Source organism: Polypterus senegalus, chromosome 1 (genome assembly GCF_016835505.1).
Source record: "Polypterus senegalus isolate Bchr_013 chromosome 1, ASM1683550v1, whole genome shotgun sequence".
Classification (NCBI taxonomy): Eukaryota; Metazoa; Chordata; class Cladistia; order Polypteriformes; family Polypteridae; genus Polypterus; species Polypterus senegalus.
The window spans coordinates 340,038,304-340,057,844 of NC_053154.1; the positions used below are offsets into that span (position 1 = coordinate 340,038,304).

The 19,541-nt window shown below is 39.1% G+C and overlaps 1 protein-coding gene across 1 annotated transcript; it reads left to right on the top strand.

The window, feature by feature from the left end:
- The first annotated feature begins 1,609 nt into the window (after positions 1-1,609).
- Positions 1,610-14,652, top strand: LOC120519121 (butyrophilin-like protein 2). The gene is made up of 4 exons (XM_039742275.1): positions 1,610-1,795; positions 8,939-9,010; positions 9,430-9,762; positions 14,552-14,652. Exons 2-4 carry the CDS (start codon positions 8,941-8,943, stop codon positions 14,650-14,652), a joined length of 504 nt encoding a protein of 167 aa, XP_039598209.1. The 5' UTR covers positions 1,610-1,795; positions 8,939-8,940.
- The last annotated feature ends 4,889 nt before the right edge of the window (positions 14,653-19,541 follow it).

A 19,541-nucleotide genomic window follows, 5' to 3' on the forward strand; every position in this document is an offset into this window, starting at 1 on the left:
TGCAGGTGGACAGATGCTGTGTGCTACAATATGATGGCGGTGATCAACGCACATTTTAAAAAAAGAAAGAGACAAATATATGTGACGTTTTGAAGAAATCATTTTATGACATGATTTACCTTTATTTATTTATTTACTTACTTCCTAAAGCCTAAAGTCACAAGTAGTGTGCAGAGGGCATGCGCAAAAATGTGTGTAATGCCAAGAAAAGTGCCTGCTGACACTTTAGTATCCTAGCAATGGTATGTGCATTCTTGCTCCGATGTAGAAGGGAGCTGAGTTTACGTCTGTTACAGCGCGTCTATGTGAAAACAGCAGTGTCAGATATGGGGATGGGGTGTGTTTGGGCTCGTGAACACGACCGAGATAATAAAACTGACTAATTAAAAATAAAAAAGCTAACCTTTACAAGGATCATAAATTACACCGGCTGTTACAGACTGAAATCAAATGTATGCTTTTATTCTAAAACAGTAAGACTAAGAGCAGTTTACTTCTCAAAATGGAGGGGCGCAGGATCAAACTCACGACCTTTTGATTCTCAGTCGGCAGCAGATTCGATTGCACCACGGAGGAAGTCAGAATAAACGTGTGGCAATGTCGTATGTTAAGGCGGATTTTTGTTTCTGCAGTTATATTTTTGAATAAAAGTGCAATTGTTGTGTTATATTTGTAGCTTTTGTGAAAGTGTTTCTTTGATATTTGGACTTCAGGCTTCATACATTATATAGTTTATGCCTACATTTTGTCTTCTACTACTAGAATATAAAAAACGTTTCTGTTTTAACAATGCGTTTACACTGATTACTGTAGAAACAGAACAGACATGAAATGCGTGTGTTCCAAACAACAATCTATTATTTCCACTCTAAAACTCCACTTCACTCCCAGATAATCAATCAAGGCATGAGCTGAGAGAAGTTTGTGTACGTTCTAAATTGGTGGGGGGAATTTAAGAAGTGATTTAAGGTGGGACGGAATTCCGAGTTTTTTCATAGGCTCTGGTAATTCTAGTGTTAACAGATAAGGAAACTTCTTCCCGCTATCTCTGTCGATCATTCAGAGGAATTTGAATTTCAGTCTATTTTACTGTAGATCCCCATTGTCTGGGTAACTGTGCACTGGAGGGGTTATTGTCCAGGGGATCATTCTTGGGGTCATTCGGGTGATGCTTACGCTCCGAAACTGCTGTATAAGGTGGGCCTGATGGATATGTTCAGAGACCATACCCTAGATGGGAGATTTGATTGATGTTTTGCATTTCATTTTTCATTTTTCTTGGATTTTATCTCACATGAACAAATGTGTTCTATGTCTTTTCTAGGGAAAGATCATCCATCATTGTACCTGATGAGAATGTGATTGTGTGTCAGCACAGTTTGTGTCTTCTCTTGTTAGATAGAGAAGTGTATAAATACTTGGATTGAAATGAGAGAATGTGTACCTTTATAAAAAAGTTTCATTTTCATAGTTGAAGAAGGAAAAACTAAATGTGTGAGTTTCCAGGCAACAAGCAGTGTGTTTGGAGTTTCTTGTGTTCACTTTAAGACTCAGGTGAGGCCCTGTTGGCTGAATGCCTTGTTAAAGTGAAAGAGAAATCAGTGAAATACAAAAAGGGTGAGAGGAACTAAAGTGCTGGAGATTGAAGAGTTTGTTTAATTGTGCTCAGCCATCTTCTTGCACAGACTAATAACTTGAACTGAGGTGCACTGACTGATTCTGCAGAGAGCCGTCCAGCTTGTTGATCAAAGACAAATCCCCAGGAGAGCACTGAGGTGAAACAAAGTGAGAGCAGGTAAGTCTGCCTCTGCCAGGAGCGCCTCGGCTGTTCACTGCATTGCTTACACAGCGGACAATAGGAGTGAAACTGTGGACCCTTATTTAGTGAATTGTAGGTGGGCAGTGGCTTTTCAGCTCAGCCAGTTAAAGATGAATGAAGTGCAGGAGGCCTTCATAGATAATCAGAGAGTTGTATGTTTCTCAGGTTTAAAATGGAGAAAGCCTTGGCAGCAGCACTACGAAGAGTCTGTGCAGAATTAAAATACTTTTAAGCATTGGGGGCCTCTGACGTCAACCTTGATGTATGGGCGAGCTCTTTACTGCAAAAAGAAATGCAACAGAGCACTCCTACCTCTAGACATTTATCAAAGCTGTCGCTATCTGATATGATTGCATTGTAACGTTCATATTAAGGACTGTGGTATCATACAGAGAAGTGAGTGAACCCTTCAGTGTACCACGTGTGGCTGATTCTTCAATAAAGTCAAGTGTTAAGGTGAAAGAAACAAAGATGGAGCAGATCTGCTGTGTCTGTTGAGCTGAATACTAAGAGGCTGAAGTAACGGGGACTGTCAGTCCCACATAGGGGGTGTCAGCGGTGACAGATGAGATAGGAAGTCAACTCTAAGATACATCATCAGGAGCACAGAGAGAGAAATTAACAAAATGAGCAATGAATTTCTCTGGGGTCTTTGGGACTGGGTGACAGCAATTCCACATATGAGTCAGGTACACAGCCTGGTAAAATGTACAGAAATACGATACAAAGCCAGTAACAAAGTGGTCTCAGTGACTGTGGCATGTTTCATCTTGGTAACTATTGGGATTTGACTGAGTGGTGATAAAAACAACACGAGAAAGAGAAAGAAATGAGAGAACCATTTCTGCCAGTCTGATGAGGGTGTGCCTAGACAGGCCTGATCTTGGTGTTTGTTAAGAAATATCTGAACATGGTGGGACTGTCAGGATAGGGAATGGCGTGTAAGACAAAGTGAAGTAGTCTGAAGGTACAAGCAGATCGTTTTGTCCTCACGTGAAGCAGACACTAAGGTGGATGTGGAAAAAACACTTGTGTGTATTCAGGTTAAGTTAAAGAATCAACACAACACACCACCAGTTCTACGTCTGCCTCTCACTCCAGCACTCTCCGTGTGTTCCTTTGTGTAGCTGAGATCTTTTTTTTTTATTATTAATTTTATTACAATCCATACAAAGCAATCAAGTTTTACAAGAAGAAAAATTAAGTTAAGAACAGATCGATCCCCACCCTGAGAGAGAGAGCAAGCCAAGCGTTAAATTTAAGGCTTGTAAACATAACTAAATTAATAAATTCTCTGTGCTTTATAAACTTATTTTAAAATATTACTGATTAGATCCTGCCATGTTTTGAAAAAGTCTGTACAGATCCTCTAACTGAGTATTTGATTTTTTCCAATTTCAAATAATATAACACATCAGTTTCCCACTGACTTAAAAGAGGAGAGTTTGGGTTCTTCCAGTTTATCAGAATAAGTCTGCGTGCCAACAGTGTAGTGAATGCAATCACAATTTGTTTGTCTTTCTCCACTTTAAGACCCTCTGGAAGAACCCCAAACACAGCTGTTAATGGGTTAGGAGGGATTGTGAGTCCAAGGCTGTCTGAGAGGTAATTAAAAATTTTTGTCCAGAATAATGTTAATTTGGTGCAGGCCCAGAACATGTGACCTAGTGAGGCTGGGACTTGGTTGCAACGTTCACTGGTTGGATCATGCCCTGGAAACATTTTGAGAGTTTTAGTCGAGACAGATGTGCTCGATATATAATTTTGAGTTGTATAATTGTATGCTTTGCATATGGAGCTCGAGTGAATTCTCTGCATTGCTACTTTCCACTCCTTTTCTGATATATTAATTGAGAGATCTTTTCCCAGTGTCCTCTTGGATCTTTGAAAGGAAGGGATTGTAAAATGATTTTATATATTGTAGAGATGGAGTCTAATCCTTGAGATTGAGCAATATTTTTCCAGCATGGATGAGGGTGCAAGATGAGGAAAATCTGGAAGGTTCTGTTTAACAAAGTTCCTGATTTGAAGATAGTGAAAGAAATGTGTAGCTGGAATGTTAAATTTGGAATGTAATTGTTCATAGGATGCAAAGACGTTGTCTATATAAAGATCTCTAAGCAAGTTAATTCCAAATTTTTCCAGATATTAAAACTGCATATGTTTGTGAAGGTTGAAAGAGGTGGTTCTCTTGCAGGGTGCCACAGATAGAAGCTTCTCCGTCTTAAAATGCTTTCTACATTGGTTCCAGATTCTAAGTGAGTGGAGCACAATTGGGTTATTAGTGTATTGCCGATAACGTGTGTTTATTGGAGCACAGAGCAAGGAATACAAAGAAGTACTGCAGGATTTTACTTCTATTGCGGTCCAAGCCTGTGTATGTTCTTCTATTTGTGTCCAGGTTCTTATCGCCTGTATATTTGCTGCCCAGTAATAAAACTGGAAGTTAGGTAGAGCCATGCCACCTTCTGCCTTTTGTCTTTGTAGGGTCGCTCTTTTGATGCGTGGATGTTTTGAATTCCAAATAAATGAGGTTATTGTTGAATCTAATTGCTTAAAGAATGATTTATTAATGTATATTGGGATGTTTTGAAATAAAAAGGAGCTTAGGAAGAATATTCATCTTAACAGTGTTAATTCTTCCAGCTAGTGTGAGATGAAGGGTTGACCATCTATGCAAGTCTTGTTTAATTTTTTCCATGCAGACGCGAAATTTTGTTGATAAAGAGCTTTATGTTTACTTGTGATGTTTACCCGAGGTATTTAAACTGTTCTGCAATGATAAAAGGTAGGGTGTCTAATCTAATATTATATGCTTGAGAATTCACTGGAAAGAGTACACTTTTATTCAGATTAATTCTGAGACCAGAGATCTTTTGAAATTCTGTGAGTGCTGCTAAGACTGCAGGCACAGAATTTTCTGGGTCCGATATATACAGTACCATGTCATCTGCATATAATGAGATTTTCTGTTCAAGTCCTTCTCTGCTAATCCCCTTTATCTGATCAGTATTTCGACAATGTATTGCCAGTGGTTCAATGGCAATGCAAACAGCAGTGGTGACAAGGGCATCCTTGTCTAGTGCCACGTTCTAGTTTAAAGTAGTCTGAGCAAATGTTATTGATGCAAACTGAAGCTTCTGGGTTAGTATACAGTAATTTAATCCATGCACAAATGTTCGGGCCAAACCCAAACTTCTCCAATGTAGTAAAAGGTATTTCCATTCAATCATGTCGAATGCTTTTTCTGCATCCAATGATAATAATATTTCTGGGGTGTTTGATTTAGTTGGTGAGTATATTACATTAAACAGGCGTCGAAGATTTGAAGATAAGTGTCGGCCCCTAATAAATCCAGTTTGGTCTTGTGATATTACGAGGGAGCACTTTCTCCATCCTTCTAGCTATGATTTTAGAGAGTATTTTAACGTCGTTATTCAGAAGTGAAATTGGTCTGTATGATGCACATTGTAATAAGTCCTTATTTTGTTTTGGAAAGACAGTGATTAGTGCTTGGCGAAAGGTTTGTGGAAGAGATTGGTTATCTCTGGCTTCTGTAAATGTTGCTAATAGGAGGGAGCTAGCTGAGCGGAGAATTTCTTGTAAAACTCTGCAGGGTAGCCATCAGGGCCTGCTGCTTTTCCACCTTGGAGTGACTTTATAGCATCTAGTAATTCTGATAATGCCAGAGGTTTATCAAGTTCCTCCACACTAAAAGCGTCTATTTGTGGTATCTGTAATGTATCCAGAAATGCATTAGATTGTATATTGTCTTCTTTAAACTCAGTAGTATATAGGGATTTATAGTAGTCTCTGAAAGTGTGCATTATATTTTTGTGTTCGATGATTTTATCTCCATTAGTTAGTGATTACGAGATTGCGTTGCACTTCTTGCTTGTGAATTTGTTGAGCTAAAAGCTTATTAGCTTTCTCTCCATGTTCATAGTAATGATGTCTGGATTTGTAAATTAGTTGTTCAGTTTCTTTAGTTGTCAAGAGGTTTAATTCTGAATGCAGAGCCTGCCTCCTATGTAGAGTCTCGCTTGGTACTCTGGCATGTTCTTCATCTATTTTAGTAATTTCGCTTTTTATCTCTGCTACTTTCTTGGCTTCGGATTTATTTCTGTGGGAAAGATATGAGATAATCTGTCCTCTTAAGAAGGCCTTAAGAGTTTCCCAGAGTATTCCTGCAGAGATCTCGGGGATGTATTTGTCTCTAGAAAGAATTTGATTTGTTTGGATATAAATTCAGTACAATTCTCGTCAGCTAATAGAAGCGGGTTGAGACCATCTGCGGGTGAGTGTATGGGGCTTAGTAATTTCAGCTCCAAGATCATAGGTGCATGGTCAGAAATAACAATAGCATCGTATTTGCAAGATTTAATCTTAGGCAAGAAGTTATTGTCTATAAAGAAGTAATCAATCCTTGAGTAGCAATGATGTACTGGTGAGTAGAAAGAATATGTTCTTGAATTTGGGTTTAAAACCCCCAGGGATCTGATAAGTTGTGATCAGTTATAAACTTTGTAATTATCTTTGCGTGTTAGATGCCGTTCCCCTGTGGAGGAAGTCCTATCTAAAAGTGGATTTAGAACACAATTAAAGTCCCCAGCCATTATAACTTCATGAGTGTTGAAATTGGGAATGGATGCAAATAAATTTTGTATAAATTCCTTATCATCAACATTAGGTGCATAAACATTTATCAAAATCATTTTACAGTTAGATAAGTCTCCCATGACCATCACATATCTCCCTTCAGGATCCAATACTACATCTGATGCTACAAATGGTACTGTTCTATGTATGAGAATTCCCACCCTCTAGTTTTCTTTGTAAAACTAGAATGGAACATTTGGCCAGTCCAGTCTTTTGCAGCCGGAACTGATCCTTGCTTAGTAAGTGGGTTTCCTGTAAAAATACTATTTTAGCATTTAGACCTGTTAGGTGAGAAGTACTTTCTTTCTCTTTAATTCGTGATTCAGGCCTTTAACATTCCAGCTTACGAAGTTAACTGTCCCATCATGGAGACACTGATTCTGAGTTTTTGATAGTCTTAACTGGAAGTGAGACAGTTTAGGTCTTAATTTCCTATTTCCCCAAGAGTTGTTGCCATGCAGCTTATTATTACGTTGATAGTTATAATTATAAAGATTGAGATGATAGATTAGGTATAGATCAAGCCTGCTCTCTTTCTCTCCCCTTAACCCCCACCCTCCCTTTTGCCTCCCCAGTGAGGCTAAAACCCACTTCACAGTCCCAGTCCTCTGACATACCCAGAGACAGAGCACGTCCAAAGCAAAACAAGCCCCCATGCAGCGCTTTAGGGTTAAAAGATAGAGATATCTGTTACCAATATAGTCTTTAAAAAAAAAAAAAATTTTGCACTTAAAATATATATATAGTCTTCAGCAATTTTAGTGCATTAAGATGATACACCCAGATAATAAACCCAATGGGATGGTATTAAAAATGTGTCCAGAATAAGCATAACAAGTCTTAATGCAATAATAGCAATAACAATAAACCAAGGGTATGATGTTGAACAGTCTCGTTTAGGGTAGAGATGAAATAATTAGCTAATAAAAAAAAAGAGAAAAAAGAAAAAGTAATTAAGCACAATAAAACATAAACAGATAGCGCCCTAGTAATACTAAGTAATAATGAGAATATATGCTGATAAAAACCCGTATTTTAAAACAAATAGATCAGACAATAGATTATTAATCCTTGCTATATCATTAACCGCCATGACTCACTATTATGTATCAGAATAGTCCCGGATCAGCTTTCTTAATTCCTTTTCTGCTTCTTCCTTGCTAGCGAAGACATAGAATTGACCTGCCATTCCACTTTCAGTTTTGCCGGATACAAGAGGCTGTATTTGACGCTGGCTTGCCGTAACCGCTGTTTGATGTTGTAGAAGGCTGCATGTTTAGTAGCTGTTGCTGGAGAGAAGTCAGGGAAGATACGAATGTGGTTATTTTCATATATAATATCTTGTAGCTGAGATCTTACAGATTGTTTTTGTAGCTTTTTGATGCCGGACTATAACTTCAACGTGATGCCTTCAGCATAACAAAACTGAACCACCTTAAAGAACTACTGTATAATGTGTAATTACAACAATACTGCATACATTTACATATCACTTTACTACACTAGTAAAAAACAGAAAGTATTCCTCCGGACCCTCACCATGTGCTACCATCAACATTTGAAGGAAAGCTACAATATGCTGTTCATAACATTGACCTACAGAAATGCAAAAAGCATCCAGGACTGTTAGGTTTGTACAACTTTGAAAATGAAACGTCAGCAGCCTGGTGGCACAGTGGTGGTCTAACAAATCCAGACTTTTAGTTTGAATCCCCAGCCCTGACATGGTCTGTATGGAGTCTGCATGGTCTCTTTTTGTCTGTAGAGTTTGATTTTTGGATACTTTGGTTTTTGATTTGACATTGGCCCTGCGTAAGTGAATGAGACTTCATGCTCAAGTGTGCTCTGTGAAAGGCTGGTACCCCTTGCAGAATTAAAGTGTACAAAGTGGAGATATTTTATCAGTAAATTGATTATCTTTTTGAGGTAATGCATTATTGTTAATTACAAGAGAAACGGAGGGCACAGCTACATGCTGGTCACCAGTGTATTAGTAAGGTGTGAGGAGTGGACTTCACAAGTCATTTGGAGACTGAAGTATAAGGTAAAGGTTAGTCTACCAGTCCACACGTGCATTAGCCTTATCTGCTGGTCTGATGATCATGTCATCCTTGAGGTGGACTAATCTGAGTGCCCATAAGTTACTTATCTACAGTAAGAGAACATGTGTGCATACTGAGAACTTGGCTACAAGACCAGTTAGTGAAATTAAGAGTGTGTAAAGATCTGGGAGTGAATCAAGAAACACCAATGTGGACAGGCAGTAGCATGACTCCAAAAAAGTCCATAAGTGTGTATTAATGTGTGCAGCATAATGCAGATAATGCTGTGTGTCCATGTCACAGTGGTACGTGTTCTTCTCCATGCTGGTGTCAGTTCAATTGTGAGTTGATTTACATTTCAAGAATATCACAGTGTCCTCCATTTGATGAGCTTCACTGAGCTGTTCTTTCTTTTCAGTTATGATCGTTCACATGAGATGGAGTCTCTTTATTTTATGGTTTTTACATCATGGAGACTTCTCCTGGGCAGGTGAGCGGTTTGTTTCTTTTCCTAATTTATGCTCTGTGGTTTTTTCCATTTGAATGACACACAGTGCTGGTCAAAGTCCATTTGGAGCTCTATGCCGGGTGGATAGACGTTGCCTTTTGTTGTCCACAGTGGGTTGTCAGTATTGTTAGACTTCGAGCACACCTGAACTTCATAATGCATATGTTGTCTAATGTGTTGACCAGCTCTGATGACACAGCAGGACTTTTTACAGTCATTTTAATAAAGAAGAGTAAAGAGAGAATTCTGCTGAATTATGAATTGTTGTCCAAGTTGAACTTGCAGAGTGAATTGTCAACCAGTTAATTCAGACATGCAGGATGTTCTTCTGTTTTTTCACTTGAATTTCTTTATATTTAAACAGCTTGTCTTGACTTTAACTCTATTCATTTCATTTTCAGAGAGGTTCACTGTTGTTGGTCCTTCTCCTTCCATTGTTTCTTACGTTGGTGAAGATGTCATCCTGCTCGCCTCCCTGTCACCGGCATTGGATGCTGAGGGCTTTGAGGTCAGGTGGTTCACAACTAATATCTTTTCTCCAGTGCTTTTATATGCGGATTACAGAATCATAAATCTCATCGACTCAAGAAGAGCTCTTTTTCAAGAGAAGCTGAAGAGCGGCAACGTATCTCTTATTGTGCAGAGTGTCCGTGTGTCTGATGAAGGCGTCTACACGTGTCTTGTGGCCTCTGGACCGTTGGAGGAAGACGTGAAGATTACACTGAATGTTGAAGGTAAGGGACAGTCTGGATATTCATTTATATTTCAACTAGACATTAAGCCCGTTACAATACCGGGCGCTAGAACAGTAGTACATAAACATTAGTAGGACCAGTCTATATTACAGTAAATGGCAAGGACCTTGACCTCATTCTGTTTCTTGTCTTCATTTTTTATTTTGTCAAAAATATTTTTTCAAGAAGCCTAAAGTAAAATAATATTAAAAATAAAATAGAAACATATATAACAATACAGTGAGTATAATTAATATTGCCTTAGTGTAAAACTTTTTAACAATCTGTAAGACACAATATCTGAAGAAGATATTTAGGAAACATGTTCTATTTTTTGACCTCATGAAATGTTTCTATAAAATTTCATTACAGACAACATTTCTTGTAAATATTCTGTCTGAGTTTGGCAGCAGTTTGCCTTGTTCAGGACCATCTACAACCTTGACAACAACATCTGGAGAACTTCTAACTCTTGATAATGCAACATATAACTGACCGCGGCTGAATGCTGGTTCTGGCAAGTAAATGCCAACCTTTTCTAAGGTTTGCTCTTCTGAGTCTTTCTCTTTTAGCGTTTTTCTGACAGTCATTTTCTTTTTCTTCAATCGATCTATTTGCTCGTATTTTTCTTTGTCTTTCAGTGTTTCTTTTGCTGATGTTTACTTGTTGAGCTGACCGTTCTTCAAGGAGATGTTGCTTATATAGGATTTGATTGTCTGTCTTTTGTCCTACTTGACGTCTCCTTTTACTTTGGGTGGCATGTTGTTAATAGATACGTCCGTAATGTTTTCTCTTACAGTAATACTGGCTTGTATGTGGCTGTAATATGCGCCAGTGTATTGTGTGCCTGTAATTTTCTCTGACAGTAATACTGGCTTTGATGTCCGTAATATGACTTTAGTTTTCTGTCACAGCAGTGGGCAATCAGCAGAGTGTCCCCAGCAACTGATGTAATGTGTGGCATGTAGCTAGCTGATAATTGTGCCCGTGGCGTCTACCCAGCAACTACTGTTTAGTCTACCCAGCAAGTATTTTAATCTGTGTTGGCGCAGCTGATTATTGTATGTGTGGCCGCCTCCGCAGCAACGGATTTTAAGCGCGCTGGCTGTGACTACCCAATCAGCACTCTTATCAGCAATATCGTCCTTTATTTCTTATCTTGCAGCTGTGGCAAGGCCATTCACTGTGTGCCCAGCTTCCAGTGTGTGTGTGTCCACGGTGCTGTGTGCATGGCTGGGGCACGGGGCGATGTGAGGTGCGGCTCCGCACATGCGCACTTCACCAGAAGACACACACACGGACACACGGACACCTGGACGCACACAGGGGTTTTATTAAAGAGGATATACGTATTTCATGGCTCCTCTAGCACTCCACGCTCTTTAATGCAATATGTCTTGTGTTGGACTTCAGAGGTAATTTCTTCTGCTTTGGAGTGACTGTGGTCAGTAGGATTTGTATGCCATAACAGAAGCACTTCTATCCCCACATCAGTGTAAAGACTCAAACTCTTTTACATGAGTTTAAAAGCATATTTTCATTATTATTTATGCATTGTAAAATATTATTATAATTATTGGTGCTTTGAGTATATTGTCTTACCTTTTGAACCACAGGGCTCATCACATCATTGCTATTTAAGATGGCAGTGCACTGTACCCAAGCAGCTGGGTTCTGTTATGATTTACTTGTTTTATATTTTTGCCATCTTCTTTTTTTTTTTTTGTCTCTTTTCTCTTGACATCGCCATCCTGAGATTTTATTTCCTGGATGTGACGTTGGGTTCCAAGGGGGCTTATTCTGGAAGTTGCACATTATGACATCATTAGCAGGTTGCTTTAAATAGCAGCACCACACATCCACCTCTGTCTAAGTTTACAGATTATTTAAACCAAAAATAAAAAAACAAACCTCTGTCAGTGTGTATTGTAGTGTCATTCAGATATTTCTGTTACATTTGTTTCTGACTTCAACACTTTGGAGTTTTGAGGCCCAGTTTTTAGGGGAAGATTTCAGAAGTCAGCAACTCATAATAAAGGGTCCATTCCAGTACATAAATTTGTGATTTTGATGAGACGAGCTGCAGAATTCAATAAGCAGAAATGACAGAGTCTCAGTGTGCATGGCATGATGGTGCCAGTGTGAGATGATCCTGTCCACGAAGGCAGGACAAAACAGTTCTTGATTCACCACAAAGGTACACAATGGAAAGACATGCAAAGTGAAGAAGGTGTCACTTACTTTGGCAAGAAGCTTGTGGTGGGCACATAATGGAGACCTTAACTGTGTAACATCAGCTATAGATAGATAGATAGATAGATAGATAGATAGATAGATACTTTATTAAACCCAAGGGGAAATGATATCCCTACATGTAAACTGAAGAATGAATTCCTGTCCTTGCTGGATGGTTTTGACTTGATGGACCATGTTGATTTTCCTACCCACTCTGGTGGTCATATATTAGACCTGATCTGCACATCTGGCTTATCTGTCTGCAACAGATACGTGATTTGGGACTCTCTGACCATAAAGCAGTATTTTTCAGTGTTTCATGACCTCTTCCTCTTCTTACCTGTAAAAGTCAATCTCTTACAGAAACCTTAAAAATATCTGCCCCTCTATCCTTTCTGGATCCATTTCTGATCTTTTACTGTCTGCACCTACTCCTTCAACACTAGATAGTCTTGTTGTCCACTATAACTCATTAGATAAAGCAGCTCCTTTAAAACATAAGGAGGCTTCCTTTAAATGTTCATATTCTTGGTATAATTCAGAGCTACGATCTATGAAAGCAGCTGGCGGACGCCTTGAGAGAATGTCACGTAAGACTGGCCTCACCGTGCACATCCAGGCTTTCTCTGACCATCTAAGGCCTTACAGGGATGCTCTAACTGCTGCCAAGAACATAAATTATGGCAGACTAATTGAAAGTGGCCAGGACAACCCAAGGGTTTTGTTCTCTGTAGTTAATAAACTACTCGAACCCGCATCTGGCCCAACTACCTCTGTGAAAATCTGTGAAAATTCCTCAACTTTTTCCATAATGTAGTACGTGGTTCCTGAGAGTGAGAAAAGGAACAAAATGCTGATAATTTCCCTTCAAAGTAGTTGCAGAAAATGACTGCTAATGTGATCTGTGAACTGCTGGGCATTTTATAGTGTTTAAAGTTAAATATTATAAAATTAATTTAGTCTAAATCATTGATTTGATCATATTCAAAAAATAGAAGTCAGAATAAGGATAAGATCACCTACGAAAATGACACTGTTGAATTATTTTAAAAAGACAAGGAAACCTCCTGGTGGTCCATATAAGGAAAGCTGAACATTTCCATTTTGGCCTCATATTCATTTATTTTCAGTATGATCAAACACAGACCAACAGAGCACATCGCTGATCTAACTGTCCTAAGTGGTGCTCTTTAACTAAACATCAAGGCAAGGATTTAAAAACAACGTTTGAGTGTGGGCAGAAGTTGAGGGTGTTTGATGATCTTCTCGTTTGTCATCATTCATTTCTCTGTCATTGTCATTTTTGAATTCTGCATCGTGGAGTGTGTGTGTCACTTGTTGATGAACCTTAATACGAGCCAGCTGCTCAACAGCTCTCGGTGTTCAGGGTTACTTCTCTTTGTTCTTCATCACTGACGTGCCTCCTGTGTTTGGCTTGACGCTCAGGGGATGTCATCACTGAAGATCATTTTTGGTCCATCATGGTGTGTTGCATTGTTTTTTCTGATCATGACAATGATTTTGTTGGTGAGACAGGAGCACAGGGTTTGCAAGTTCATTATATATAATGTATGTGATGCTCAGCAGATGGTACTGCTGTTCTTTTTTTACTTCTTCTTCCTATGAGCAGCCTCAGCAATGCACTTCATGCTCTGCAGATGTTTCTGCTGCTGTTTCACTTTCTGTTAGGGCACCTTCTTAAGTAGTTTACCATAAGAAAGACATGAATCCCAAAAACTTCAAGAAGGTGTCTGTTACCCAAATGTATTGTTTCAGCTGAGTGTGTCAGGTGAAGACTCCAATATGACACAGCTAACGCACAAATAAACATTTCTCCGACTCCTCCCAGGCGAGTGTTGTCCTTCTTCTCTCCCAACTCCGACTCTCCCTGGCTGGAGGCTGAGCTTACTCTTTTATCTTGGACCTTGGAGTGCTTCTGGTGCCAGGGCTCAGCACAAAGGCAGTACTTCCGGGTCAATTGAAAGTCCTAAAAGGTAGGGCTTGTGTCAGCTCCCCTTGGAGGTTCCCATGGGACTACAATATCCAGCATGCCCTCTGGGTGTCCACGTGGGAAACCAAAGTCAGGGAGATTGCCCTCTAATGTTTTGGTGAAGAAACTGCTCTGCATAGAATATCTTTCCTGAGCCATCCATGTTATGGGCATCTCTGCCGGGTAAAGATCCAAATTCTTTTCTGTCCGGGATGCCGATTCCCATGTGGTATCTCTCATAAAACATATTTGAAAAATGACATGAGCATTGCAAGATTTACTTTGTTAAACTTAAAATATCTTAACATTGGTAAAAATGTACATCATACCTTAGAAAGACTAATGTAAGAAATTATCATCAGAAATTAGGTCTATAATATTAAAATTGTAAATTCCAATGACTATTTTATTGTTCTGTGTGATTAAACTAGAGACATGGTGGTTTTAAACAACCGAATTTATACAATAAATATGTTAGTCAACTAGGGTTAGATTTGTAACAAGCTGCAATATGACTGATGGCAAAGCTGACATTACTGATACAATCCTTGAGACCCTCCACAGTCCTCGTTCAAAAACTTGTAATCTGCTTGGCTTTGGGTCTGGTGGAGCAGCTGTTCGGAGCAGAAAACAACAGGGAGTTGCAGAACTGCTGCAAGGACTGATGGACAACGCTCAATGTGTAAACCACTGAGGGACTCCTGCTAGTGTCCAAGAAGCTGCTGAAGTGCCTTATTTAGTGACTTTGGATGATTCTTTCTTTATTCATCAGGTGTCTTGTTTTACTTTGATTTAAAATATATCGAACATTTCTCAGATTAAAGTTGAGAAAAGCCAAGCAAAATGACACCTTTTATTCGGTAACTAAAAAGATTACAATATGCAAGCTTTCGAGGCGACTCAGGCCCCTTCTTCAGGCGAGATGTAATACAGAAACTGGAGTTTCCTGTGTTTATATCCACACACCTGGACAAGAAACAACAATGGTAAATCTTTAAAGGAAAAATCTTAAATGTAAAAAATTAATAGGTTCATTCAGGCTAAGATTAATTTAACAGGAGATTGAAGAACAATGTATGGTCAAGATCTTTAGATAAGATAACTGTCCAACAAAGTCCTTTGAAGTCTGTGATGAGTTTTTCAAAACAATGCAGATCTGTAGTCAGGTTGTCTGTGTCAGTCTGAGAGATGCAAACAGTCTTCATATCTGGCTATTAAACTCTTGTCTCTGTTCAAGCCATGCTGTAATGTATTACATTTTAACATGAGCTTAACTTCCCATTCTTTTCTCTCTTGCTGCGTTTTGAAGTTGCCCATAAGCACTGTGACTTTAAAGTCCCTCTCACAGTGTCCATGGCTGTTGAAGTGGGCCGCTACAGGAACATCTGTGTTGCCATATTTAATGTGGAATCTGTGTAAATTCATTCTCTGGCGGAGTGTTTGTCCAGTTTCACCCACATAGAGTGCAGTGTCAGGACATTCCATACAGAGAATGAGGTGGACCACATTAGATGATCTGCAGGACAATGAGCCCTTTATGTGATGTTCTAGTCGGCCATGTGGTATAACTATACAGTCTGTATTGTAGATGTGGGCACACGTTTTACATCTTTTTTGTAGGTAGGGAGATGTGCCATTTTCTGTTGGTTCACTTAGGGAGCTTCGGACAATTAGTGGCTGAAGGTTTGGTGGTTGTCTGTATGCCAGGAGGGGAGGTTCAGGAAATACATTTTTCAGTATTTGGTCCTTGTTTAGCATTGGCTGAAGTTCTTTTATAGTTTTTCGAAGTGTTTCAAGATGTGGGTTGTAGGTGACAACAATGGGGATGCGGTTCTTGTTGTCTTTGTTTTTATATTCCAGAAGGTTCTCTCTGGGTATGGCAGTCGCTCTTCTTATTTGAGTGCCTGTTGTTTTTGGGGTATAACCTTGTCTGATGAAATCTTGTCTGAGCTCCTGCAGTTGTTGATCCCGGTCTGTCAGGTCTGAGCAGATACGATTGTACCGCATTGCTTGGCTAAAAATAATGGAGCGCCTTATATGTTTGGGGTGGAAGCTGTCACTTCTCAGGTAGGTCCGTCTGTCTGTTGGTTTGTGAAAAGCAGAAGTTACAAGGGTGTTGTCGGTCAGTTGAACGTTGGTGTCAAGGAAGCTGACTTCTGTTTTTGAGTAATTCAGCTTCAGCTTTATGTTGGGGTGAAAAGAATTCTATTGATTATGAATATGGAGGAGGTCCTTCTCACTGACAGTCTAGATTATGAAGATGTCTTCTATGTATCGGAGATGCACATTGACATGAAATCTTCCTCCAGTTTTGCCATAAATAGGTTTGCATAGTGAGGTGCAAACCGACAGCCCATTGCAGTCCTCATTTGTTGCAAGTAGCATTCTTGTCCAAAAGAGAAAAAATTACGTGTCAGAGTGAATTTGATCATTTCTATTACTGACTTTGTGGGTAAATCATGTTGTCCGAGATACGTTTCACATGCCAGTATGCCATCATCATGGGGGATGTTTGTATACAGGGCCTCAACATCCATTGTGGCCAGTAAGGTTCCCTCAGGTAAGGGGCCCAAAGCAGACAGTTTTATTAAGAAGTCAGTGGTGTCCTGGATGTCGCTGGTTGTGTTGCGGGCGAGAGGTTTAACAATGAGTTCCACCCAACCTGAAACCTTTTCTGTCAGGGAGCCAATTCCTGAGATGATGGGCCTTCCTGGGTTCCCTTCTTTGTGGATTTTAGGAAGCATGTAGAAGTAACCCATTTTGGGGTTCTCAGGAATTAAACTGTTTACCTGATCCCTGATGTCAAGAGGAAAGCTACTTACTATCTTTTTTAGTTCCTTTTTGTAGAGATCTGTTGGGTCTTCTTGTAGTTTGTAATAATGCATAGTATTGGACAATTGTCTTTGTGCCTCCTGAATATAATCTGATGTGTTCATGATGACTAAAGCACCCCCTTTGTCTGCTGGTTTGAGAAGGATTTCTGTATTATCTCTTAGTGAATGTATGGCTCTCCGCCTTCCCCAGTGATGTTTTCTATCCGATTTTGCTGCCTGTTTAAGATCCCTGTTTTTACTCTCTGTCGGAAGCAGTCTATATAATTATCCAGGGAGGGGTTTCTGCCAGGTTCTGGTGTCCATGTGGATTTACTGGTGGGGTTGTTTTAACTGCTTGTTGTTGGTTCCTGTGTGTTACCGTTCTCTTTGTTGTGGAAAAATTCTTTTAGTCTGAGTTTTCTGAAGAATTCTTCCATATCACTGCAGAGTCTGATGTTGTCAATGGGCTTTGCAGGACAATATGAGAGTCCCTTTGTGAGAACTGAAATCTCTGCTTCATTTGGTGTGTATGAGGAGAGATTAACAATGCAGGTCTGTTGCTCTTTGTTTTTTGTTATTAAGTGTCCAGCTTCCTCTCGTAATCTATGTAGCTTTTTCTTTTTGTTGACAATAAGGAGTTTTTAAGAGTTTTCCTTTAAAGATTTACCAATGTTGTTTCTTGTCCTAGTGTGTGGATATAAACACAGGAAACTTCAGTTTCTGTATTACATCTTGCCTGAAGAAGGGCCTGAGTTGCCTCGAAAGCTTGCATATTGTAATCTTTTTAGTTACCCAATAAAAGGTGTCATTTTGCTTGGCTTTTCTCTACATTCATAATGGCTAACACGGTATAACAACCTAGTACTTCAGATTAAAGTTAAAATAGCTAGTGACACAAGGTGGTTATCTCTTTATGCTACAGTACAGTCTCTAAGAGAATGCATTTAAAAGAGAAGGTACAAACAAAACAGTATTGTAGCTGAGGTTTAAATTGAAGTATTAAAACATGCAGAACACTTTTGTTGCTCCCCTAATGATGATTTCAGATGTTCTGACTTTATTGTCTAACTTGAATAGAACATGGAAGAGATGTTACCTTGATAAAAATAAAGCCAATCTTACAAGCCACAAAAGTATCCATCGTGGAATTGTAGGACAACTCGGCACACATTTTCAAAATCTCCGTCAACTTCCTGCAGATGAGCAGTCAGACCTTCATACTGATTTTTCACATGCTAATGTTCATATATTCAAGATTACAATTTATGATGATACATAAGCATGGTGATTAACCGCCATGATGTCAATGTCACTTTACAGTATTTATAAAGCATATTTAATACAACATCAGCAATGCTGCAGCCAAAGTGCTTTACATAGAACATGTAAAGTGAAAGACAACACTAGCAATAAAACAGAAAATATAAAACATAATACAACCAACAATAACGTGAAACAAACCACTGACTATGAAGGCAGGATTACCAGTATCACTGAAGATCTCAAAAAGATAAAGAATAGAAACGAGTCTGCAGTCTCATTTTAAACAGTTCAATTAAAGGTCACTCCTTAATGTAATGAGGTAAAGAATTCCACAAATGTGACGCAGCGGCTACAGAAGCCCTATACACCTTCATTTTATACTTAATATGAGGGACAGCAAGAGATGACTGACCAGTAGATCTAAGCTCTCTGGATGGCTGGTGTAAAACAGACAATTCAGATAAATAGACAGGAACAAACCAACAGCAAAGTTTTAAAATCAATTCGAAATTAATAGGCAGCCCGTATAAAGAGGCTAAAATTGGAGATACAAAAGCAAACTTTCTTGCCCCAACCAAAAAATGAGCAGCAGCATTCTGAACCAACTACAACCTAAATTTCAGAGATTTGCTAATCCCATAATACAAGGAGCTATAGTAATGAATCTGAGAAAAGATTAGAGCATGAGTGAGTTTCTTTAGATCCCTGGGACACAGAAAAGACTTACCCTTAGCTAAAAACAAAGATGGAGAAAGCAACTCTTGTCTTGTCTGCAGAGTTAATCTGTTTCTGAACAGAGAGGTTACTTTCAAAAATAACCCCAAGATTCCAAACCTGAGGTGTACAGAAGTCTGCAAAAGTGCCAAGACGTTCAAATTCAACTTGAACTTTGGCTGCAGGACCAACTAACAGCAATTCCATTTAATTATGATTAAGCTTAAGAAAATTGTCAGTAATCCATGGCCTTAGTTCTGTAAGACAGTTATGCAACTGATTCATTGTAGAATTGCACACAGAAATACAAACCTGTGTGTCATCAGGATAACAATGAAAAATGACATTAAACTTCTGAAAAAATAGCTCCTATAGGATGAAGATATATAGAAAATAAAATATGACCCAAAATGGATCCCTGAGGAACATCACATTTAACAGGAGTAGTGGACAAAAAAAAAAGGAAATGAGAATCACTAATAGTGTCTATCAGTGAGATATGACCTGAACCAGTTAAGAGCAGACCCTTAAAGTCCCATCAGATGCTGAAGCCACAACACTAAGATCTTATGATTGATAGATTGAACCAGATTTGTAGATCTCAGATAAATTATTAAACTTAAGATGATCTTCTAATAAAGTGGCACGGTGGCACAGTGGGTAGTTCTGCTGCATCGCAGTTAGGAGACCCGTCTGGATTCGCTTTTCAGGTCCTCCCTGTGTGGAGTCTGCATGTTCTCCCCATGTCTGTGTGGGTTTCCTCC